The sequence below is a fragment of the Ahaetulla prasina genome, chromosome 5, assembly GCF_028640845.1.
Source record: "Ahaetulla prasina isolate Xishuangbanna chromosome 5, ASM2864084v1, whole genome shotgun sequence".
Lineage (NCBI taxonomy): Eukaryota > Metazoa > Chordata > Lepidosauria > Squamata > Colubridae > Ahaetulla > Ahaetulla prasina.
Window position 1 is genome coordinate 67,762,698 of NC_080543.1, and position 27,247 is coordinate 67,789,944.

Genomic DNA, 27,247 nt, shown 5'->3' on the forward strand with positions numbered 1-27,247 from the left:
TTGCGATTGATGCTGAAGTAGTCTTTTAAAGGAAGGATATTGCAATAGATGATTTTGTGTGTTAAACACAGGTCATGTCGAAGTCGGCGGAGTTCTAAGTTTTCTAATCCCAGGATTTCAAGCCTGGTGGTATAAGGTATTTTGTTGTTTTCGGAGAAGCGAAGAACTATTCTAGTAAAATATTTCTGGACGCGTTTGATTATATTAATGTCAGAGATGTGGTATGGGTTCCAGACGGATGAGCTGTATTCAAGAATAGGTCTGGCAAATGTTTTGTATGCTCTAGTTAGTAGTGTAGAGTTTTTGGAAAAGAAGCTGCGTAAAATTAGGTTTACAACTCTTAGAGCCTTTTTTGCTATGTAGTTGCAGTGGGATTTGGCATTTAGGTCATTTGATATGAAAACTCCAAGATCTTTGACAGGTTGGGAGTCATCTGTAAGGTAATGTCCATCAAGCTTGTACTTGGTGTTAGGGTTCTTTTTCCCAATATGTAAGACTGAGCATTTGCTGGTTGAGATTTGGAGTTGCCAAGTTTTAGACCAAGCGGTTAGATGATCAAGGTCTTTTTGAATGATAGATGTATTGACTGTGGTGTTAAATAGTTTGACATCATCAGCAAAGAGAACACAATTACTTGAGATATAGTCATATAAGATCATTAATGTATAGTATGAAGAGTGTTGGTCCAAGGACGCTGCCTTGAGGAACGCCACTCTTGACAGGAACAGGATTTGATAGAGCATTGCCAATTTTGACCACTTGTTGTCTGTTAAACAGAAAAGCAGATATCCATTTGTGAAGGGGTCCTGAAATGCCATAGGATTTTAGTTTTAGGAGAAGTTTATCATGTACTACTGAGTCAAAAGCTTTGCAGAAGTCTATGTAGATTGCATCTATTGCTTTTCCTTGATCAAGGTTGGTAGTCCATATGTTTTTGCAGTGGAGAAGTTGTAAGTTACAAGACAATTTTTTTCTCTTCTTTTAAAATGGCGTTTGAGACTAACTGCAAATAGACCGATAGCCTTGCTGCGAAATCGAAACTGATTTTTTTTTTCTGAAACCAAATTGTTTATTAGAGAGAAGGTTGTTTGTTTCAAGGTGGAGTGTAATGGATTGGTTTATGATAGATTCCATTACTTTGCATGAGACACAACATAGAGTGATAGGTCTGTAATTTTCAACTAGGCTGGGATCTCCTTTTTTGAAGATAGGGATGACTGTGGCTAGAGACCATAGTTTAGGAAGGGAACTAGTGATGAAGGCTTTATTAAAGATTTTGCTTAGGGACTTCCGCTTGGCGCCACCTTTCTCGCTGGGTGCTAATTTATGGCACTCCGCACTGGATATGGTAAAAGCCGGTGTAAACAGCTACGAACAGCTGTTCCCAACTTAATTTTCCCTCTCTGGTTGAGAGAGCAGGGGAAAGAGCATGGGGGAGAGTCGTAGATTCCCCTAGGGGCTTTGTTTTTGTTATGCAAAGTCCCAAAAGGTCGAGTCCCATTGAATTCCTCCTATCTCCAGTATCCAGCACGTCTCCTGCAAAAGCAGGAAAAGAGGAAGGTGTCCAAGTTCTGCTAACAATTGATTTCTTTTTGTGGATTTCTATAAGCAGATGGAATAAGCATGAGTGAACAATTACTGGTTTGCAAGTATTGTTGATTCCCTGACTTCCTCCTTTTTTAAAGAGAGAAAAAATTTTTTTCTCTTCTTTTAAAATGGCGTTTGAGACTAACTGCAAATAGACTGATAGCCTTGCTGCGAAATCGAAACTGATTTTTTTTTTCTGAAACCAAATTGTTTATTAGAGAGAAGGTTGTTTGTTTCAAGGTGGAGTGTAATGGATTGGTTTATGATAGATTCCATTACTTTGCATGAGACACAACATAGAGTGATAGGTCTGTAATTTTCAACTAGGCTGGGATCTCCTTTTTTGAAGATAGGGATGACTGTGGCTAGAGACCATAGTTTAGGAAGGGAACTAGTGATGAAGGCTTTATTAAAGATTTTGCTTAGGGACTTCCGCTTGGCGCCACCTTTCTCGCTGGGTGCTAATTTATGGCACTCCGCACTGGATATGGTAAAAGCCGGTGTAAACAGCTACGAACAGCTGTTCCCAACTTAATTTTCCCTCTCTGGTTGAGAGAGCAGGGGAAAGAGCATGGGGGAGAGTCGTAGATTCCCCTAGGGGCTTTGTTTTTGTTATGCAAAGTCCCAAAAGGTCGAGTCCCATTGAATTCCTCCTATCTCCAGTATCCAGCACGTCTCCTGCAAAAGCAGGAAAAGAGGAAGGTGTCCAAGTTCTGCTAACAATTGATTTCTTTTTGTGGATTTCTATAAGCAGATGGAATAAGCATGAGTGAACAATTACTGGTTTGCAAGTATTGTTGATTCCCTGACTTCCTCCTTTTTTAAAGAGAGAAAAAAAAATTTTCTCTTCTTTTAAAATGGCGTTTGAGACTAACTGCAAATAGACTGATAGCCTTGCTGCGAAATCGAAACGGAATGGAGATTTCATCTTATTGTGTTGGATTGTGGATTGTTGGATTATATTACGTTGTTTAAGTATTTCATAAGGGGATTTTCAGCAAGAACTTTGCCATGAAGGTTCTTTCAGAAGAATGGATTTGTGATTTTATACAGGATTACACAGAAAGAATGTATTTAATTATTCAAAAATACGAACTTATAAAAAATGGGGACTTTTTGGATCAAGGCTTGGAGGAAATTAACCAGTGTGATCAGGACTTAAATGCAATGGAGGAGATACAAACAAAAGTGGATAAGTATGAAGATATGATCGTGAATAAACAAGTTGATGTAAAGAAGTTTCCTTTAAATAGTTTGGATGAAACGTCAGAATTTGTGTTACAGGAGGCTGTCTCCCGAACCGAAAAAACTTACAGGCTTAATGCTTTTCAAGAATTCTCTCTTTGGACTGATGGAATATATGGTAGTAATTTGTGGATTTTTGGACATAAGGAATTATTAGGCAATATTGTGACTGACTTTTCAAAAGGAGTAATGAAGGAAAGACAGAGATTAATGCATCAAAAAAAATGGCAAGAGACAAAAGTATTATCCTTGAAACGAGGTTGTTTTGAATTATTAACAGACAAAAATATTACTGTCCCTCAAAGACAATATGTGAGGAAGATCTGGAAGAAATGGGTTGATTATATGTTTTATATCTATCATAAAAGACTAGTATTTGGATTTATACTGGATTTTGACGAGGAAGGATTAAATTTGAATAGCTACTGTAATTTTCGGTATTGAAATTTTATAATGTGTTGTATTGTATTTTGAATAGAATATTTTTGAAAGAGTTTATGTAAGAAAGACCTGGGGGAAAAATTATATGGTTATAGAAGCTATAAGGGAGATATTTGAATTGGATTGGATTTTTATGCTTTAGTTGATTTAAAATACTTTAGGATTAATTTGTTCTATTGATTTATATATTTTGTTACTGTTAATTGTTAATTTTTTTTTCTCCTGAGGGATTTGGTTATGTTAGGAGGGAGTCAGAGCTAGAGAGGGAAAATTGGTATAATAGTTTTGGGGGAAAATTTTCTTAGCATATGTTTGTTTTATTTTTAACTATACCTTGTGCTTCATCCGGGAAGTCAGGGGAGGGGAGGGATTAGTGAAGGGAGGGGTTGGGGGAAAGGGAAATTTTTTTGTAAAACGTTTTGAATAAAAAAAAAGATTATGCTTAGGGATTCAGCTATATTAATTGAAAGTTTTCTTAAAAAGTATGCACATAGTCCATCTGGTCCAATAGATAATGATGGTTTCAGGTTGTGAAGGGCTTTTTCAACATTATCTTCTGTGAAGTCTATATGTGTTAAGTCGTTGTTAACATTTTTGGTACGATTGAGGAATGTCGGATATGAGCCATCACTGTTTACAAAAAATGAGCTGAAGAATGTGTTAAAGAGCTTTGCTTTAACTGTTTCGTCAGTACATTCTTTGCCATTAGGTTCTTTTAGTGGTGGAATGGATCTTGTTTCTTTAAGTTTATTGTTCACAAAATTATACGAAGCACGATTGGAATTAGTGCGTAGAAGATCTTCTTCTTGCTTGGTGTGATAAATGTTACATTCTGTTTTTATTTGGTTGCAAATATTTCTGTAGCAGTTTTTGAAGTTTGCTACATAACCCTTTTTTTTTTTTCCAGAGGGATTTTTTTTTGGATTGAAGCTTTTTTATTGATATGGGTAATTTGGTGTTTTTTTTTATTTTGGTGGTGATTTGTGGTACTTATAGTTTGATGATTTTATTGATTTCAAGTAGGAATATTTTATAGTGGTCTTCAGCAGTGATACAGGTTGAGAATAGATTTTGTCAGTCAAGAAATGAGAGATGATTGTTTATAAGGTCATAGTTGGCTTTTTTAAAATTGTACTTAGGAGTATTATTGTTGTGATGATTTATGTGAGGGCGTATGTTTAGACAAAAGTCTATCATGCAGTGGTCACTGTTGGAAAAGGGTTCTTTTACTTGTAGTCCATAAATTGAGTTCATGTTATTACAAAAGATGAGGTCGAGGCAGTTCATGAGTCTAGTATTGTTAGTTACTAGTTGTTCAAGACCTAGGTTTGTAACTGCGTTGTATAGTGTAGTATGGATTGGTTCGGTTGTACATTCATTTGTTATCCAGTTTATAGAAGGTAGATTTAGGTCACCCAGGAAGATGAGAGGGTATGGGCAAGAGGTAGCCCATGTTAGTAGTGAGGTTAACATATTTGCATGAGCGATGTCGTAGTCAGGGGCTCTGTAGCATAGTAAGAATCAAAGTGTGGTGTTAAGGGACAGGTGTTCTGTCCTGCCTCGCCTCTTTCCGAATGATGGATTCATTAGCCGTCACTATCAGTTCTGGAAGCAGAATAGCCAGAATCTAAGTGTGGTGTTGGTGGACAGGTCACATACAATAGTTTCAGGAAGAGAGAGTTTATGTGCAACTTGAATATTTTTTAAGTTCAGTGATAATAATAATAATAATAATAATAATAATAATAATAATAATAATAATAATAATAATAATAATAATAATAATAATAATAATAATAATAATAATAATAATTTAATTTTTATACCGCCCTTCTCCCGAAGGACTCAGGGCGGTTCACAGCCAAGTAAAAACAACAATAAGTAAATACAATACAAATAAAATCAATAATTAAAAGACTTATTCAATTTGGCCCCACTTTAAAAATACATTTAAAACCATAAAACCCATTAAAATTTAAAAAACCAATAATAAAAATTCTAAAAATTCTATGCCAGTCCTGCGCAGAAAAATAGATATGTCTTCAGCTCGCGGCGGAAGGTCTGAAGGTCAGGAAGTTGTTGAAGTCCTGGGGGAAGTTCATTCCAGAGGGTAGGAGCCCCCACATAGCTACTCCACCACCTCTGCAGTGTTCATGATTTGATCGAAGGACTTGATATTCTTTGTTTGAAATAATAGAGTCAGTGAGGGATGAGTTTAGCCATGTTTCACAAACAAATATGATATCAAATGTACCATTGTTTAATAAGAGGATAAATTCAGGTAATTTGTTTACAATACTTCTTGCATTTATTAATTTACATTTGAGACCTATAGTATTTGGTGTAGGAGAGGTAAGGGGCGTGCATACCTAGTTTTGATTGGTAGTTGATTGAGGGTTATTTGTAATAGGTGGTAGAAGGAAGGTTGGTTGAACAATGAGTGGTTGATCGTTGGATGATTGGAGATTTTGAATGGGTGGTTGAAGATTAATAGGTTGATCAATGGGTGAATGGATGTTTCGATTTATAGATGGATGGATGCCTTGTTTGATGGATGGTTGAATGTTTTGATTGAAGTGTGGTTGAGTGATGGGGGTTTGATTGAAGGATTTTCTTTTTATGCAGTCAGCACGGTAGTCAATGTAATGGTTAGTTTCTCCTTCTTCTTGTCATCGTTTGAGCTCTGAACGAAGTTCACGGGATCTAATACATTGTAGGAATGATAAGTCTGGTCTAGCTCTAAGTTTGTTGTAGCTGAGGTTGTTTCTGGCAATTGTGTTTATAGTATAAATGAAATTTCTTTTGCTGGTTTCATTTTTGCATATGATTCTACAGAATTTAGGTGCTACTGAACCATCACTGTATTTGAATTCAGGTCCATCTCTGGAGACTTCAGTTATTTCACTAGGGTTGAAGGTTGATAATTTGTAATTTGAAATGATGTTTCGTATTTTATCAATATCTGGTTCATTTGTAATATCTAGACCAAATAATAAATAAATAAATAGACCAAATAAAACCATTTTGACGTTTTTTTTCTTTCTCAATTGTATCTCTTACTAATATTGCTACGTTGTTTGGTTGATTGGTAGATGTTTGTGGTTTAGTTTGTGTACAAGGCAATGTTTCTTGAATTGGGAGATCAGTTGTGTTTCCATTTATTTTTGCTATAATTTTATTTTCAAGGTTTGCTATAATTTTATTCTCAAGGTTTGTGAAATGTGCATCAAGTTGTGCATCTAGGTATGCTAATAATTTTTTTTCTAAGTTTGAATGTTGTTAATGACGGTTTTTTCAATGTTTGATATAATAGAGTTAGTGATGGTTTTTTCTAGGTTAGCTCGAATAGATTCGATGATATTTTGTTGTGATTTTATAAATGTATCTATGTTTAGTGAATTATCAGATATAGGGTTATTACAGTTATGACATAATTTTGTTTCGTATTGGTCATTATTTGCAGTTGCATCTATTGATCGAGAGCGTTTTGTATTTTTGTTGGAATTTCTGCCTGGCATGATTGATATTCTGTTAGTATTTTATAGTTAATTTTGCTGTAATTATACTAATGTTAATAGATGTTAAGGTAGGATTTTAGATTGACTCACTCTTTCCACAAGATGGCAGTGTTGTAAAGATGGAGAATCAATGGATATAGGATGGACCAAATTTAGTGAAGTAGTATCTCTCTATTATTTTCTCTACTTTAATCTTTCTCTTTCACACCTTTTCTCTGTAAGATAACACATTTTAAGGCTGTGATGTTTTGAGTTCGTGGGGATGTTGATGGAGGTAGCGTGGTTGATAGTGATGGCAGATGTTGGAGTTAGTAGAGAAGGAAGTGGTGGGGAGATGAAGATGGGCGAGAGCAGTGAGGATGGTAATGGCGGATGTTGTAGGTAGCAGAGATAGCAGAGGAGGAGTTGGTGGGAGGATGGAGGCCACTCAAGAGACTCACCCTGGCAACACAGATCTCCCCTGCAGGAAACTCGAAACTCAAAGTGGACTCATCCTGTGCTTGTAGACAAGGGCGGTGATGAGCATAAACAGTGGCGATGGAGGTCGGTGGTGCTGGAATGTGGTGGTGGGCAAACTCCAGCTTCGGCAGAGTAGAGCAGGACCTCAGTGGAGGGGAATTCTGTGGCCCGCTCGATGGGGGTGCACAGGCGGTGGCAGTGCTCGTCGGTGGCCTCAGAGGCTTCTGCGGTTCCGAAGGTGATTCCCGCGGTGGCGGCAGTCTCAGCAGCGGCAGTCCCAGCAGCGGTCCACTGCATCCCAGGAGGCCTCAGCAGGACGGTGCAGCTCTCGGCGCTCGGTGCTCGTCACTGTGCTCGGCGGTGGCTTAAGGGACTCCGAGGCTTTAGCGGGCTCGTAGGTAGCTCCGGCCAAGGATCTGGTAGCAGCCCCTGTTAAAATTCTGGTTGTGGCATTTGGGCAAGCGGCAGCCGCTGATCAGTTTAGCGATCCAAGAAGTTTGTGGTGGTGATTTTATCTGCTCTAGTAAGCATAACTTGGGGAGTTTATCAGTCTCCATTTCATTGATTTTGTGCCAGTAGTTATGTGCTCTGATTTTGGATAGTGCGTGAATTGTATAAATTCTCAATTCAGCTCTTAATTGCTGCAGCAGTTGTCCTTAGATCTACACCCAAAATACATCTCAAGTATTGGGACTGTGTTTGTTCTAATACTGTGGTCAAGTATAGACCCCAAACTTCTGCTCCATACAAGAGCATAGGGCTAATCTTAGCTTTATATACTTTAATTAATGGGGCTAGGAACCTGAGTAACTATGATTCTTTAATTTAAGCAGTAAATTCAAACAAGCTTTTGCTCTGAGCTTTTTGCTCCATTGATGATGGCAAGTCCAAGATCCGGTCTTGGGAAAAGTTATGCCTAAATATACAAAGGAGCTAAATTGGTTCACCATCTAATTGTCATCTATGTCTCTGATGATGTTTTCTAAACATTATGATTTTTTATTTAGATTTACTAATGGTTAGGGAGTTATCCTGGCAATAGAAGCTAAATCTTCTTGTGAATACAATAATAAAATCATATCATCAGCATAGAGCAAGATGTTGCAGTATGTATTTAGGATCATCAGCATATGTACCATGGGATCCTTCATTAATCCTGTAAATCATTGATGTATAAACTAAATAATAATGGAGCCAAGATACACCCTTGTCTTACCCCTTTATTTGTGTGAATCCTGTTAGTCAGAGCCCCATTAACCCTATACCGCACTTTCAAACAGGTACTTATGTAAAGGGCTTTAATCAAAGCCAGCAGTCTAGGTTCTATTTTAAGAGATGTCAATTTACTCCATAGTACTTCTCTCTTTACCATATCAAATGCTGCTGTGATGTCTATAAAAGCAGCAAACAGAGGTTTCCTCTTATAGGCATATTTGACAATTAGATGGTTCAATACAAAGCAGTTATTGAAACCTGCTTTTTTCTTCAGCGAGGATATGATTTTCCTCTATCCAGATTTCAATTCTATTCAAAAGGAATCTAGGATAAATTTTTGCTACAATGTCAATCAGAGTGATGGGCCTATAATTACTAGGATCCTTTTTTTTATATATGGGGACAACTATTGACATTTTCCACCCATCTGCTATATGACAGGTATTATTTACTCTATGTGTATAATTATTAGGCAAGTGAGTATTTTGACCATATAATCATTTTTATGCATATTTTCTATCTCCAAGCTGTATACACTTGAATGCTTATTGAATATAAGAATATCAAATGATGTATATTTGTGTAATGAGGGAGGGTGCGGCCTAAGGCGATCAACACCTTATATCAAAGTGTGCATAATTATTAGGCTGCTTCTTTTACTCAGTCAAAATGGGCCAAAAAAGAGATATAACTGATTCTGAAAAGTCAAAAATTATAAAAAATCTTTCAGAGGGATGCGGCACTCTTGAAATAGCTAAGATATTGGGACGTGATCACAGAATCATCAAACATTTTGTTGCAAATAGGCAACAGGGTCACGAGAAATGTGTTGAGAAAAGAAGACACACATTAACTGCCAAAGAAGAATCAAATGTGAAGCTACCAGGAACCCATTATCCTCCAGTGCTATCATATTCCAGAACTGCAACATACCTGGAGTACCCAGAAGTACAAGATGTTCAGTGCTCAGAAACATGGCCAAAGTAAGTAAGGTTGAAACCCAACCACCACTGAACAAGACACAAATTGAAATGGCAAGACTGAGTCAAGAAATATATGAAGACAGATTTTTCACATTTGCGAACTGGTAGCAAAGGTAAGTGAATACCACCCCTGGAACAGTCCCTGATCTCCTTCCCAGGATGACCATTTTCACAACATCTTCACAACTGTGGATTGGCTCATTCAACGTTGGACTGAGGGGAGGAGTTTCTAACTCCTCTATCCTAACAGATTTGCCTAAGGGGATCTTAGAGCCTGCTTTGCTTTTGTCTTGAAATCACTCCCTTCCAATAAAAGGTTGCTTTTGAAATGCTGCTGTTTCAAGAGCCCATACTTTCTTGAATGGGGAGGAGAGGCAGGACCTTACATAAAGCAGGCTCTGCAAAAGTGATCAACCCAGAGAAGCAAACCCACTCTACCAACGGGACCCTGCATACAATGTCCTAGCACAAAGGCAAGGAAGGAGAGGAAGAATGCTGGGGTGAAACCTCCACCACCATCCAGCCAAAAGCCAGCTTCTTCTGCCCCATCAAATACACTGAAGCCAACTTGGAGGCCCCCATGAAGCCCAGATGGTCAATCGGAGTGGGGAAGAAAGATAACTGCGATGGAAGAACCCATGTAGTCACCCTCCCCCGGGGCAAGCGACAACAGGGCTGAAAACACGAGCTAGAAGCCCTGTCCAATCAGGAAGAGCCAATTGAAGAACCAGGCAGAGAGACCGCCTCAAAAGAAATGTTATGTGATTGTGATGGAGGCTTTTGAAAACCTCAGAACCAGGGGGGAATTAGATGGACACCAGAGAGGGGGCAAGGCAGCAGCAGCAGCCAACAAGGCCGGGGCTGCTACTCTGGATTCAGCAGCAACAGATCAAGCAGATGTGGCAGTGGGGGCAGCAGCCATGCAGGTGAACCCACCCCGTGCAGCACCAGCCCTTGCAATTGTTCCTGGCCAGCCCAGAGTGCCACAATTAGAGAGGAAGACTCCCCTCTGGGAATGAAGTACAATGGTGACCCACAGCAACTGGGTTTTTTCCTGACACATGTCCTCATGTACATGCAAGAGTATGGGAGGGATTTCCTGACCCACGGTGCCCGGGTCCGAGTTGTCACCCTGGCCCTGTAAGGGGCAGCTGCCCATTGGATGGTGACCCTCCATAACAGAGATGCCCCTGAACTGTGGAACTTTGACCAATTCATGATGGCTCTCTGCTGCTGATTTGAAGACTCCTTGGCAGATTGCAAAGCTCATGATCACATCAGAACCATAAAATGGGCACTGGCCAGTAGCTGAATACACTGAAGAGTTCTGAGACCACACCTGCAGAGTAGACTGGCCAGAAGACATCCTAGTGAGGTGGTTCAAAGATGGCCTGAATGATAACCTCGACCATGCCTGCCAGGTTCGAGGGGCCACAGACCACCTGCATGACTGGTACATCCTGGCTGAAGAAGTGGAGATTGACATGGCCAGAAACTAGTACTGAAGGGGGAAAACCTGGAAGAGATCCTCACCCCAGGGGAATGAGAGCCATTCAAACCTCCCTGGTGCCGAGATCATCTGCCTGCTTTAAATGCAAGAAGGAGGGCCACCGTGCAGCTGAACATCATTCAAAAACTCCCACTCGAAAGCCAGAACGCCTGTCTGGAGGAAAGACCACAAAAACAATTCCCCGAGGAAAAGACACTGCACTGAGAAGTGGAGAGGCCATAGGGTTTCGCCCCCTCGGGGGAAGGAACTCCGGCATTACCTGGAGAGGAATTGGACCCATCTGAGAGCAACCCTGAAGATGACTCACTGGTAAGCAAACCAGTTGAGCCACTCACCCTACCCCTAAAACTATTCATCTTCAGTCAGGAGAAAAGAGTGAAAATCTCAGACCTCTTGGACTCAGGGTGTACCCAGTGTTTGATTAGCCCAACCCTAGTGGGAAAATTGGGTATAAACTTGCAGAAGCTAAAAACCGCATCACATTCTGCCAGTTAGATGGGTCAGTCACGGGGGGAACTGGCCATTTTTGCTACAGAACCTCTGGACATAGCAATGGGGACTCATCATGAGAGACTCACTTTCATTGTGGCACCTGGAATGGAATGGCCACTAGTCCTGGGACTCACCTGGCTAAGGAAATTGAGCCCAGAATAAACTGGCAGCAGGGAACCCTAAGATTCCAATGGAGAGTGACTGGACCAGATGGCCAAAGGGAGGAACTGGGAGGCAATCCAAAAAAGAAACAGCTGTGGCCAGAAGAGCCATGCCAATGCAGAGCATTCCTAGGGAAAATAAGGATTTAGCTGAAGAGTTCAGTGGCTTCGACAAGCTCCCCCCCATCCCACAGACTGTGCTATTGAGATCCTCCCAGGCACCAAACTACCAAAGCCCAAGATGTATAGCATATCCCCCAGAGAACTCGAGGAATTAAGGATCTTCATAGATAAGAACCTGGCTAGGGGATTCATCCCATGAGGGTGTGGAGATGGACCCAGGGAAAGTACAAGCAGTGATTGACTGGGCCCCTCCCCGCTTGCGCAAGCAACTGCAGAGTTTCCTGGGGTTTGCAAATTATCAATAATTTATCCCGGATTTTGTGCAAATTGCACTCCTCATCACTAACCTTTTGAAAACAAAAGGGGGAGACAAAGCCGACGCAACCTTTAAACTGGACTATGGAATGTCTGGTGGCGTTCGAGAAATTGAAACAATTATTCTCAGCTGAGCCAACCTTAAAGCACCCAGACCCAGAAAAAGCTTTTGTCATACAGGCAGATGCCAGCAATGTGACTGTCATGGCAACTACAACTCTGTGCATACACCTCTAAAAACTAACAGACACTGAACAGAGATGGGCTATCTGGGAGAAAGAGGCATATGCAGTGCAAAGGGCTCTCCTTACCTGGAGGGAACATTTCGTAGAGGGGAACAAAATCCCTTTCAAAGTGTGGACTGATCATAAGAATCTCGAGGCTCTTAAGACCCTGTGGAAACTCTCCCCAAAACAAGTGCCCTGGGCTCAATATTTTAAATGTTTCAACTTCACCCTCAAATATTTTTCTGGGGGAAAAATTTTCTAGCAGATGCCCTGTCCAGAAAACCACAGTATAATAGCGAAAACCTGAGGTGATCAAACGCCTGTTCCCAGCCTCCCAGCTGTCAGCCAAGGTGATAACCAGGACGCAAGCTAAAAAAAGACCCCCTAATGGACAATGCTGCCATTCAGGCATTCAAACAAGCCCTAGTTAATGATGAATGGTTCCAAGCCCATAAAAATACCTGTTTACTTAAAGATGACTTGGCTTGGTTGGGAGGAAAATTATATGTTTCAGCTAGCCAGAGGCTGCATCTCATGAAAATATGCCACGATTCTAAACTGGCTGGGCACTTCAGCTTTGTGAAGACCTTGCACCTTATTAAAAGACAGCCATCCCTCAAGAGGGACATAGAAAGGTATGTTGCCAGTTGCCCTGTCTGTGCAGTAGGAAAAAGGAAGCAGGGAAAAAACCCGGGAATCTTATAAACCATAGCTGAACGTTCAACACCCTGGAGAGAGATCTCTATGGATTTTATTGTAGAGCTGCCCGACAGTGGGGGGAACACTGTCATTTCGTTTGTAATGGACCTGTTTTCCAAGCAGGTCCATTTCATCCCCTGCCAAAAAATCCCCACTGCCAGGGCACTTGCAAAAATGTTCCTGCAACACATTTATCACTTGGATGGGGCCCCACAAAAGATAATATCTGATCAGGGGGTGAGGGTTCAGTTTACTTCAAAATTCTGGAAAGGTTTTTTGGGCCTTCTAGGTAGTGGAGAAGGCCTAAGTTCAAGTCATCATCCAGCCACTAATGGTAGAATCGGAGAGAACGAACAGCATTCTACAGCAATATTTGAGATGTTTTATGAACTATCAACAAGATAATTGGACTGACCTCCTGCCCTTTGCAGAGCTTGCATACAATAACTCTGCATTCTAGCACTGGAGTCACCCCATTCTGAATTGCAACAGGCCAGGATTTCACCCCAATGTCAGAGTTCCGGTAGAGGAGCCAACCATACCCTCCCTTAAAGAGTGGATACAAGAACTGCAAAACACCTGGCTTATAGTAAGATTGGCTCTGAGCAAGGCTAGGGCCACTTTTAAAGCTCAGACTGACAAAAAAAGAACAGAGCCAAAACATTTCAAAATAGGGAATAAGGTCTACTTATCCAGCAAGTTCCTACAGTCCTTGCAATCCTCCAAATAGTTGGGACCTAAGTTCATAGGATCTTTCCCTATAACTAGGAACCTTAACCCAGTGACAGTGGAATTATTCCTCCCCAAAACACTTAGGCAAATCCACCCAGTGTTTCACTGCAGCCTGCTGAAGCCAGAAATTACCTTGCCCCTAAGGCCACTTGCAGACATTCCTCCAACCTCTATCATGATTGAGACGGAACAACACTTTGAGATTGAGGAAATCCTAGACTCTCGCACACACCATGACTCCACACAATATCTAGTAGCCTGGAAGCATTTACCCCCCTCACAGAATGAGTGGGTAGCTAAAAACATGTTACGGCCCCTGCATTACTGAAAAAGTTCCACTCGTAGTACCCTAACAAACCCAAATAACTCACTATGTTGTTTCTCTTGTGCTTTCTTTACAGGTGGACCCCTCATTTTTCTAGGGGGGCAGCATGTCAGATCCCTATCACGATATTGCCATTCCTGTGGGGAGGGGGGCCTGTATAATGTATTCACTTATTACCCTCTTCCTGTTTCCTGCATATCCTGTAACCCCTTAGTTTATAAACCTAGCTCTGACATCTATCTGCCCTGTGCTTTTATTTACCTTTAGGGAGTGTGTAAGGGGGGAGGGACATCTGTTTTGTCTCAGTTCTGAAGCCTCCAGAGAGAAGTGCCTGGAACAGTCCCTTATCTTCTTCACAGGACGACCATTTTCACAACATCTTCACAACTGTGGATCAGACTGAGTGGAGGGGTTTCTAACTCCTCTGTTCTAACAGAATTGCTGAAGGGGATCTTAGAGCCTGCTTTGCTTTTCTCTTGCAATCACTCTCTTCCAATAAAAGGTTGCTTTTGAAACACTGCTGTCTCAAGAGTCCATACTTTCTTGAATGGGGAGGAGGGGCAGGACCTTACACATGATAATAAGGCTTAGTAAGGCTTGAAGTTTATTTAGATATCTGTGGCATATACACAATTTTATTGTGATCCTGACAGCTTGGGAGGTATGAACCTAGGTCCCTTATATAATTTGATAATTTGTCTCTTTAGCTCGGCATTTTGTAGTTGAAATATGTCCACCCACTTTCTGGAACGCTTAAATGACCTCTCTGCTAAAGGGTTTCACTTTATGAGCAAGAGATGGCTGCTGATAGTTATCATTGCATTTTAACTATTTTAATTCTTCAAGGTGCTCTAGCACCCTGCCTGATTTGTAACTCCGGCTTGCAGGTATTTCTAATCTAATGATTGGTATTTAGGGCAGCTTTTTGCAAGTAAAGAAGCTTTTTGTATTTTTGTATATGTGATCCTTCACTTACAACAGTTCATTTAGTGATCATTCAAAGTTACAATGGCACTGAAAAAAGTGACTTATGACCATTTTTCACATTTATCACTGTTGCAGCATCCCCACAGTAACGAGAGGCCGGGCGAGGCGAAGCACCCCTCGATATGAGTGATGTCGAGTTGGCCATGACCACCCAACCACATGACCACTCAGCCATGCCTACCCAGCTGGTCATTAGGGCAGAGAACCGGTTGTTCAATTATTTAAATCCCATCATTGCTGCTAAACATATCCAATAGCCAGAGTTATAATACGGGATATGTTTCAAGGAATGTATATATTTACCAATATTAATTTAAACTCCTCATATCTAAATTTTACAATTAGAAAATATGAAAACGTCTCTTCATTATATAGTTTCTCCCCCTTCCATTGCAATGCTTGCTTAATAAAGATACATAGTCCACCAGAGGGTTGTCCTTTATTCTTTGTTTTTCAGGTGGGGAAGCCCATCCCTGAAAGCCCGAAAGTTGTATTAGTTCATCTTCTTCAGTTAACCAGGTTTTCTGGATGGCTATTACGTCAAATTTAGATAGGAAACTCACTAGTTCACTGTCAACCACTTCTTTCCATCCAGCTATGTTCCAAGTCACAATTTGTATAAGACTTCTGTAAGAAGGATATTCTGACTGGGTTGGTTGACTAGGGAATGAGGGTACCGAATGTCAGCTTGTTTGATATTAACTATGCTTCCTGTATAAACACAATTAGAGTTCAATATTCCCCTTATAAGTTGTAGTTTTTGTTGTTGGTCTTCTGTATCTTGATTGTTAGTATTCCCCTGATTTTGATCTGAGATTGACTTTTCTACTGATGAACGAAAACTCTGACCCTCCTTCAAACTATCTAATTGTTCTATTGGATGGTTAATTTGGACTTGTACTGTTATATCCTCTAAGTATGATTTTCCTTTACTTTTTGCTTTGGGCTGATATACCTTCTCGTTTTATTTGTTGTGGATTTGATGCTTTCAGAAACCGAGCTTGGTAACAATTCCTCAGAGGAGCAGTGAGAGGGAAGCAGAGTGTACAGACTTCCTGTTGCATTAGTTACTGATTTCAACATTGAACTAATTATTCTGATTTTCTTTAGAGTCAGCTGTTGGTCTCCTGGGCAAAGGGGGGCAAACTGATGGATTAATTCTTCCTCATCATCCATTAAATAGATCTGAGCTTTCTTTTTAATTATCCTTATCTTGTTCTATCATTGTTAGTAGAGGGGTTCTTTGCTTAGTTGTTAATATTTTGGAATTCTCAGGGTTGAAGTCAGCCTCTCTCACTGTCTTGGCTCTCTGCCAAGACTTTAGCAGAGGCTGGATTTTGGTGGTATAAAACATCCTTATTGGCTGAATAAAGTATTTCTTTAAAATATATTTCAAGCCTGAATAACATCGAAGGTAGAACAATCTGCCCAGAGGTTAACGATATTCTTTTGCAACCATGTCTGCTGGGGAGCCAAGAAATCTCTGTTAATTCATTAGAATATACCCTACAGCATAAAAGTTGGGAAAGAGAGTTCAGTATTACTTGTCTGTTGTGCCACCTGCCCCTGTTCAAAGAAATATCAGCAACTTGGAGTAAGATCCTATATCTCTGTAGAACTAACCTCTCCTCCATGTCTTCTCCATTTTGGAGCCCCCAATCCACGTGAGCTATCTCATGGAATTAAGAATATGTTTTGAAGCATGGGCTTTGCTGTTTGGTTCCTTATCTAATTTAGAGATGTAGTTTTCCATTAGAGACTTTAATTCTTCAATCTTTTGGTTTGCTTCCAAGAGCTGTCAAATATAGCAATAATTGTTTTTGCTATCAGGAGGCAATTCTTGGCAACCAAATCCAAGTCTCCTTTAAAATTGTTCTTAATATTATTCTTGTTCTCCCCTCTGTCTCATAATGGAGTCTCATTTTCCAGGAAAGACAATCCTCCTCCTCCCACTCCAGCAAGGAACAGGGCTTATTTACTGAGGTTATGAGGAGGGAAGAATAAAAAAAAGATGACTTACTTGCAGAGTCCATTATTTGAAATAAACCCTTTATCTTTGGTTGTCTGGTTGTTGTTACCACCATATTGTATTTGGGGTTTCCTCCCGAATGTATTTCCAATTTATGTCTCCTTTTAAGTTTTCAACACCTTTTTTGCTTTTGCTGCTGGCCTTTGTTTCTGCATCCTTGGGTGGTTTTTTTTTAAAAAAACATATTCCCACAGCATCAGCAAATGCTGATAAGTTCCGGAACTCGTAATCTAAAACCTAAATGCTATGTAGTCCTAAATCTAAAAACCTTAAATTACTACTCCTAATAAAATAAAACTAACTTAACTAATTTATAGATAATATTAAATAAAAAATAAACTATTTTGCATCCATATAAAAGTAGCTATAATAGGTGGATAAGGAGATCACTAAATAGGCTGTCACACTGCAGCCATCTTGCCTCCCCTCTGCATTATGTAGATCGGGGTGCCAAACTGACAGCCCATGGGCCAGATGTGTCATGCACAGGCCACGCCCACCCCAGTTCCGCCAATGGGAAAAACATCGCAAAATGTCACGTTGATGGCAACATGACACAGCAAGTTTGACACCCGTGATGTAGATGAAAATGGGAATAATGGGAAGTTGTGAGTGCTACATTTATTTCTTCACTTACTTGTGACCAATCAATCACTTTATGTTGCCCATCTCAGATGAATGACTCTCAGCAGACTAAATGAATAAAAACAAGATACAAGCATCATAACAAAAACTAAATAACATATACAGTGGCCAAAATAAAACCAATCAATCAGAGTAACTATGACAAAGGCTTAATCATATACCCAGGACCTCAAACTTGGGAATAACACAAGGTCTTAGTGTTCTTAAGGAAAGCCATTGGAGTCAGGAGAGTGATATTCCAGAGGACAAGTTCAGAAACTTAGGGCCTGACCAGACTAGTCTACTACAGTCACAATATAGAGGCATTAATTACTATCCTTAGTACTATTTTATTCTTCAAAACAATATCTCTGCCCATCTAGGGTCTAGATAGTATTATTTGGTTTTCTTGTTCTTCATTTTTTTCTTGTTCCTTCTATTGTTTTGTCATAAAATGTGTTAAGTTGTACTCCTTTTAAATGCATCTGATTCATAGTATCTTAAGGACTGGGTTTTCCGAAGGAGCTATATTAAGTATGTGCAAAGCTGAAGCCTTTTTAACTTCTATATTCACTCTTACCTGGATTATTATACTGTTTGAAAGGCTATATGCAGTTGATTACATTGGGATCAGGTCTTTCTTTCTTCTTTTTTAATTAAATAGGTTTTCACAGATTATTGGAGTTCTAAATCCTTACTGGATAATAGGAGATTCAGATGCCCCCTGAACTATATGTGAGAGTCACAGATTCTGCTTGGAATAAAATCTGCACTAAATAACCCAATGTGGATGGATAAATATGTATCTTGTATAGACAATATCCGTACATAGTAATAGGCAGGAACTGAAAAGCAGTTTGCAGCTCCAGACTAAGATAAAAGAAGGCCAAGATTTATTTTTTTACATGAATGAATAAAAAGTTCTTTTGGTATATATTTCAAAGATGTGTCAATGTTGTTATAAATATTGTTATAATACTGTGATGCTCAAGTATCCTTCAAATTAAGATGCTGACTGCTTTTGTAACAAGTGGCTTCTACATATTACAATGGTTCTTCATGTATAATATGCTCGCAGATAAAGTTATGAAAACTAAAAAATATCTCACACATTATTCCTAGCTGTTATATGCTGCCGTGCCTGCAGTAGATTGGAGGAAAAGATAGAAGTACTATTAACTGGTGTGGTTCTTGGGACAACTGGTTCACAAATACTCCAAGATACTGCAATGTTAACTCTTTCTCAGAGCAAGTCATCTCCAATTCATGATGAAGTTCAAGTTACTGATGGTAAGGAAAGTTACAAAAAAATTTACAGTACAGATAATGCTATAGCTGTCTTAAAACTATACAGTATATATTTAAGAACATGTTTTGAATGTTTATGGGGTTGCAACAAAATTCAGAGATTCCCATTAAAGTTGATTCATTCCATTCATTCCTTTTTTCTAATATTATTAATCTGAGCTTCTTGATTCTTGTTACTTGGATTAACTCTGTTTTAATTGTAAATAGCGAAATCTGATATTAATTCCAACAGTCTTTACTCCGTGTACAATACAACCTTGCTTTGAATGCTTAGACTTGGATTCTGGCAACTGGTTCTCTTGCTTTGTTGTTGACTATAGTTGTTACAGGTCACCAATACCTTACTCTAAAATAAGCTTCTAGTTGCCGTGGTCTAAAAACAACCAGATGGTAGGCTAAATACCATTGGCTACCATACATAACTTTAAGGATCATTGGGCTTTATAGGGATTAGGTCAGCAACTTTAGCTTCTATATCATTTATTCGTCTGTGAAGTTAGCAGTTGCCCCAAAATCTACAAGAACAAAAAGTTCCACCATCCGAATTAACAATAACAAGAGTAAAAATAAGTATGCTTGCCTTTTGTTAGTTGAGGAAAATTCTGTTCCAGTTGCTGCATTAGTTATATTGTGGCAATCTGTAAATCGGTCATCTGTAATTTATTTGTTTTTTAATTTATATTGTTTTTTATTATACATTTCTTTTGTTATACATCACGTTTCCATTTCTGCAATGACAGTGTACTATCTGTAACAATTCTCTTTTGAATATTATACACCCTAATTATAGCCATTATTCTCATAATATATACAATATAATCTTCACTTCTGGCCGTTCTATACAATTTAATCCGTAATCAAATGTAATCCAATAATACTACTAATAATATTGCTTATAGTGTTATGCAGATAGATAGATAGATAGATAGATAGATAGATAGATAGATAGATAGATAGATAGATAGATAGATAGATAGATAGCCACACCCACAGAACTGGTAGTAAAAAAAATTGGATTTCACCACCGGTTTAAGTCTACATGGAGAGAAGTAAGCAGTGGGGTACCCCAAGGTTCTGTCTTAGGCCCTGTACTCTTCAATATCTTCACAAACGACTTAGATGAGGGAATAGAAGGGAAACTCACCAAATTTGCAGACGATACTAAGCTGGCAGGAATAGCTAACACCCTAGAAGATAGGCTCAAGATCCAGATGGATCTTGACAGACTTGAATTCTTGGCCCTATCTAACAAAATGAAATTCAGTGTAGAGAAAAATAAAGTCTTACACTTAGGTAAGAAAAACCAAAAGCACACATAAACTGTGGGAAACCAGGCTTAATAGCAGTGACTGAAAGAGGGATCTTGAAGTCTCAGCTAAAAATCCTAAATTGGATTAACAGAGATATATAATCAAGATCAAGTGAGGTACTAATACCACTCTATAAAGACCTAGTAAGACCACACCTAGAGTACTGCATCCAGTTTTGGTCACCACACTATAGGTGAAACTCAAAAAATTAGAATATCGTGCAAAAGTTCATTTATTTCAGTAATGCAACTTAAAAGGTGAAACTAATATATGAGATAGACTCATTACATGCAAATCGAGATAGTTCACGCCTTGATTTGTCATAATTTTGATGATTATGGCTTACAGCTCATGAAAACCCCAAGTTCACTATATCAGAAAATTAGAATATTGTGAAAAGGTTCAATATTCTAGGCTCAAAGTGTCCCGTTCTAATCAGCTAATTAAGCCACAACACCTGCAAAAGGTTCCTGAGCCTTTAAATGGTCTCCCAGTCTGGTTCAGTAGGAATCACAATCATGGGAAAGACTGCTGACCTGACAGTTGTGCAGAAAACCATCATTGACACCCTCCATAAGGAGGAAAGCCTCAAAAGGTAATTGCAAAAGAAGTTGGATGTTCCCAAAGTGTTGTATCAAAGCACATTAATAAAAAGTCATGTGGAAAGGAAAAGTGTGGAAGAAAAAGGTGCACAAGCAGCAGGGATGACCGCAGCCTGGAGAGGATTGTCAGGAAAAGGCCATTCAAAAGTGTTGGGGATTTTCACAAGGAGTGGACTGAGGCTGGAGTCAGTGCATCAAGAGCTACCACACACAGATGGATCCTGGACATGGGCTTCAAATGTCGTATTCCTCTTGTCAAGCCGCTCCTGAGCAACAAACAACATCAGAAGCATCTTACGTGGGCTAAAGAAAAAAAAAAACTGGTCTGTTGCTCATTGGTCCAAAGTCCTCTTTTCTGATGAGAGCAACTTTTGCATCTCATTTGGAAACCAAGGACCCAGAGTCTGGAGGAAGAATGGAGAGGCACACACTGCAAGATGCTTGAAGTCCAATGTGAAGTTTCCACAGTCTGTGTTGATTTGGAGAGCCATGTCATCTGCTAGTGTTGGTCCACTGTGCTTCATTAAGTCCAGGGTCAACGCAGCCATCTACCAGGAGATTTTGGAGCACTTCATGCTCCCTTCCACAGATGAGCTTTATGGGGATGCTGACTTCGTTTTCCAGCAGGACTTGGCACCTGCCCGCACTGCCAAAAGTACCAAAACCTGGTTCAATGCCCATGGGATTACTGTGCTTGATTGGCCAGAAAACTCACCCGACCTGAACCCCATAAAGAATCTATGGGGCATTGTCAAGAGAAAGGTGAGAGACATGAGACCGAACAATGCAGAAGAGCTGAAGGCCGCTATTGAAGCATCCTGGTCTTCCATAACACCTCAGCAGTGCCACAGGCTGATAGCATCCATGCCACGCCACATTGAGGCAGTAATTATGCAAAAGGGGCCCAAACCAAGTACTGAGTACATGAGTACTCAGTACCAATATTGTTCTATGTACATTCCTTGTTTTATTGATTTCATGTAATATTCTAATTTTCTGAGACTGTGAATTTGGGGTTTTCATGAGCTGTCAGCCATAATCATCAAAATACAATGTACTGTATTTCCTCATGCATAAAATCTATTAGAGCAGATTTAACTACGTGATTCAGATTATTCAAAATTTCTACAAGTCTGACAGTCCTCTGTTTTATTTCAAATGTGTCTATGAGTTAGAGATGAGACATATTGTGATGGTGAAATATGCCCTTTTGGATTGTTTTTGTTTGTTTTTTAGTAACAGGCAATATATTTAGGCATCTTATAAAATACTTTGTCTTAAGGTACTCTAACTCATGTTTCTATACTGTTGACTACAACCCCCCCCCACTTCCTAGGGGAATGCTCTGTATACATTGTGGTTTGTTCTGTAACTGATTCCCCATCAATAAAAAACCCCAAACAAATCCTTTTTTAATATTACATTATTTCTCCTTATGCTTCCCTATATGATTTCAATTCACAATTGCAAGTAGTACCTGTTGTGTGATAGCTAATTTTAATAAATTGGCAGCACTGAGCCAATTTTACATTGTTTATAACAGATATTTTTGCTCCCATTAAGATAGATTTAAAAGGAAATAATATCTCTAGAACCCTTATTCAATCAAGAATTCTTGCAGCAAAACATTCTGTTGTCTGGGCATAATTAAGCCATCTCCCAAGGCTTTCACCTTCTGCAGTGCTACCTCAGACTACTCATATGCATTACCAATTAGTTTTCAAATTATCCATCAAATGCCAGTGTTAGCTTCTTACCCACAGAAAACTTTCAGTCATCCTGAGCAGCTGGCAAACTTGGTTTTTCCCTCAAAGCAAATTTATATTTGCAGTGTTCCCAATTTAATTCTTTTGTGATGGTCATGCCATCTATTATTATTTCTCATTATTTTCCCAGTTAGAGATTTCCAATACATGTATCACTTTTTCCCATCATAAGGGTTCCAAGTTCCTTTATTGATGAAGTATTTATTTGCACTATTCCACAAACATGCCTAGCATCTTCAGTATAGTACCCAACTTGTGGTGGAGTTTGCTCAGCCCTGCTACCTTGAATATTCTCATTTCTTAATTTTTAAACTTTTTTAAAAAAATTCTTAATTTTATTAATTACTTTTAGTACTCCATCCTGGATTATGCCAACTCGACCACTGAAGACTGCAAATCTCATTTGGTGCAGCTTATTTATTTATTTATTAATCCAGAGAGGTATAAATATAAATACAGGCTTACAAATTTCACTCAGTCATTCCTACTGATACCTATCCAACTTAAAATCTGGCTAGTTTCCATGTGTGTAGAATGCAGATAGTAGGACTGGTTCCCAAGACTTATAAATCCATGACCCACCTTGATGTTTTTTTGCACCCCTCCTGATAATGTTTCAGTAGAATGCATTGCTTCTTTCATTTCACAAAAGAAATACTTCTTATTGAAACATCTTTATATCTTCATACTTTCTTTTAAGTTTTTTATTTTTATTTTTATAAAATGACAAATCAATGCATGAACAGTGTGGCACCTGGGTGCCATACATTCCAATATATACAAAACTGATCAGATTAAACATTATTGTTACATTCAATCAATTTATAAAATTTCCATAACAGTACACATCTGTATTAGGTTACAATCTATCATTATTCAATTATTCCACCTATTTCTCACTATTACTTTCATTTTATCAAATAAAAATGTAATACTTTAATATTCCCTTTATTTCTATCATTTATTCTAGCTTTTAATCATATCACCCTATATTAAAAAGCTTTTTCTTTCTTTCCTGTCTAACTTCTAATCATGTCACCTGCCTACAAAAAGAGAAAAAGAATAGAGAGGGAGACATCGGGAAAGACAATTCAAAACAGCAACCAAGAAAAGGAATCATCTCTTGCCTGGTTTGTACTTTAGTTGCTATACTTTAAAAGAAAGAGGGGTAAAAGGAAAAGCAAGTCAAAACAATAATAAAGAAAATAAATCATCTACCCATCGTCTCTTGCCCGCTTCGATACTTCAATTGCTATGCTTTTTTTTTTGGACTTGCCTCTCCCATTCCTCTCTTAAGTCTCCATCTATTTCTATTTCTTGGATGTCCAATCTAGGTGTTCCTCCCACCTCTACCCTCTTTCACTACCTATTTTCTAAAAAATTTACCGAGGTCCCTGCGTCCGTTTCAAACATATCTTCCAACTCTCTTAATATGTTTTTCCCCGATTTAATTCATCAATCATTACTATTTTCAATATAATCTCCTCCCTATCTTCTTCCTTCTTTATTTCTTCTTTTGGCTCCTCCCTTTCCTAGGCATCTTGGCCTGTAGTCATCATCCCTTGTATAGTGTTTTCCATTTTTTCCCATAATATCCTTAAATCCTTTGTCCATAATGTCTTTTATATTTTGATATATTAAATCCATCTCCTGAACAATTCCACTCATTTCTCCTTCTTCAGTGTCTTATTTTATTTTTTAAGAAAGTTGATTTTTGTCCAACAGTCCAATAATTATTTATTTAGTCTTTAAACTACCCTTCAAGGAGTACACTAGTCCCAATTCTTTATATCTCATAATTTAACACTCATTTCCATTCAAGTAGTTCCAGAGGTTATCAAAAAAAACCTTTTATATCCTCTTTGCAAACTCAATCCTCTAATATAATGTTCAAGTGTCTCTTTACTTACATCACTTCCTTGTAGTTTTCTCTTTTGTCAGCAGGTGGCACTCTGTTTAAATTTCAGTTTACTATTTTAAAAGTTCATTGTCATTTGGGTTGTACAACAGATACAAAAGCAGAGTAAGTTTTTTATATAGATAATTCTAATGTTTAAAAATACCTTACCACTAGTGCTTCTTCCCAAATTAGGGGTCTATTTATTTCATAATCTGTTTTGTTTTTTTTTGTTTTCTACAGCTTTCATTTCCAGTTACCGTATATACTCGAATATAAGCCGATCCGAGTATAAGCCGAGGTCCCCAATTTTACCCCAAAAAACTGGGGTAAACTGGGGACTCGAGTATAAGCCGAGGGAGGGAAATGAGGCAGCTACCGGTCAGGGAAAGCCTCCCTCCCTCAGCCGAGAAGGCTGGCGGCTCCCCCGCCCCGCCCTCTCACTGCACCGGCAGGGCTTCCCCCCGCTAATGCAAAAGCCCGCCAAGTTTGCACCATCCGGTATAATGTGAAAAAAAAAAAAAACTGAGAGTAAGTCAGATATACCGAGTATAAGCTGAGGGGACGTTTTTCAGCACAAAAAACGTGCTGAAAAACTCGGCTTATACTCGAGTATATACGGTAGGTATTTTTTTCCAAAACATCCCAAAATGCTTAGGTGTTGCTTTAACACTCAATTCTGGGCAAATAGTTCTGAGTTATTTCTTGGGGTTCAATTTAAGACAAAAGAAAAATCCTCACTTTCTCTCCAGCACCAATCTTAGCTGTTGTTCTTTGTTTGTCCCAGCTTTGTAGTAGCCATCTTTAGGCTGCTTCTTCTTCTTGCTATGGCTGAGAGGAACCCGCCCCCCAGACCAGAGAGCTGTGACTCTCCCCAACCTCACAGGGTGCTCCTCTTTGCTTCACCGCCCCTTCAGGGCAGCTTAGGCTCCTTCTGGAGCCCACAAACATGAAGAATTCAGCACAGGAAATGAGGAGACCTGTTCCTCTGTGTCTGTATCACCATGACGTCAACCGGAAGCTCTCTATATCTTCATACTTTCTATTCTGATACTTTTCTGCATGGTGCTGGAACTGAAATCTTCTTGAGCTTTTTGGCCTGCTTTAACAAAGTCTCACATTCAACAGCTTTCATATACATCCATTCATGCTAATATATGGCGTAAAGCTGCATTATTTTTCTATTATGACATTATATAATAAGTGGTTTGATGCTAGTGCTGAAATGTTATGGGGCTACGCCCACATTTCAGTTTAAGGAGAAAAGACCATGAAGGATTAGAGAAACAAGAATTATTTATTTAGTTATCTGCGCAAATAGGTACAGACTTCAACTCACGTGGAAAAGAAAGCCTGGACACTGGGCACCGCCCAAGCATAATCTTTTATAGTATCTGGTACAGAAAGTAGCAAACAGGAAAACACAAAATGATACATAATTGGCTTACAGTAAACTTGACTATATATGGCAGTATCATACACCTTCCAAGACACGGACATCTTCTGACATGCGTCATCCATTACTTTCAGTATCCTATTCTTATACATTGAGTTACAAAAGTCAAACTGGTAAACAGCCTACATTATGTAGAAATAGTTCTTTCTGGTTACAGCACACGGCTTCTGTTAAGCTTGATATTTCTGCTTTCTCAGGATTAGTAATTTTCCATATGTGATAGTTACATGATTTTATATCAAAGTTCACACAGATGTCTGAAGGGGTTTTAGGGGTGCTTTGGTTAAGAAATACACAGTTTTTTAGGGGTCCTTATCATTCCCCCCTTTGGAACTATGACCTATTCATTATCTGACCCCAGAGTAATTTCATAAATGTTAAAATTCAACTCTTCTTCACTGGCTTACCTTTTCATATTCCCACATAGCCAAGGCCTTAGCTTCAGCTCTTTTTTCCACTAACATAGACATAGTATTAGATATAGTTCTCGTGAAGATAGGAAAAATACAAGGAATTAAGACACAACCTGCTGCTATCATACCAATTAATGCTACTATGGCTTGAAGATCTGGCAGCTTCGAGAACCATCCCAAGAAAATTTCACCCAAGTTGAAACCCTTCCATGTTTGCACTGGCACATGAGCAATCTTAATCATTTTATCAGTGATTTCCTGAATGACTTTACCAGTGTCATCTATTTCAATACAGCAGTTTGATAAATTAAATTTACCACATACTCCCCCTTCCTTAGCCAAAAGATAGTCCAGCGCCAATCTGTTTTGCATAATGTATGTTGTGGACTTCACACTTTCCTTTGCAAGTTTTGTTAGACCTTTTACAATTTCATTTGTTACGATTTCCACTACCACCTGTAATAATAATAATAATAATAATAATAATAATAATAATAATTATTATTATTATTATTATTATTATTATTATTATTATTATTATTATTATTATTATTATTATTATTATTATTAAATTTGTATACCGCTCTTCTCCCGAAGGACTCAGGGCGGTTTACAGCCAAGTAAAAACAACAATCAATAACACAATACAGATAAAACAATAACTAAAAAACTTATTCAAATTTGGCCCCAATTTAAAATACATTTAAAAACCATAAAACCCAATTAAAAATAAAAAACCCAATAATAATGTCTAAAAATTCTATGCCAGTCCTGCGCGGAAAAATAGGTATGTCTTCAGCTCACGGCAGAAGGTCCGAAGGTC

General features: G+C 38.8%; 1 protein-coding gene across 1 annotated transcript in view; it reads left to right on the top strand.

The window, feature by feature from the left end:
• LOC131199940 (cilia- and flagella-associated protein 47-like) overlaps positions 1–27,247 on the top strand; it is a 173,310-nt gene that overhangs the window by 75,034 nt on the left and 71,029 nt on the right. The window contains exon 5 of the mRNA XM_058186233.1: positions 18,795–18,962. Within this exon, the coding sequence (XP_058042216.1) occupies positions 18,902–18,962 (61 nt within the window). The 5' untranslated portion in view covers positions 18,795–18,901. The remainder of the gene's footprint in view (positions 1–18,794; positions 18,963–27,247) is intronic.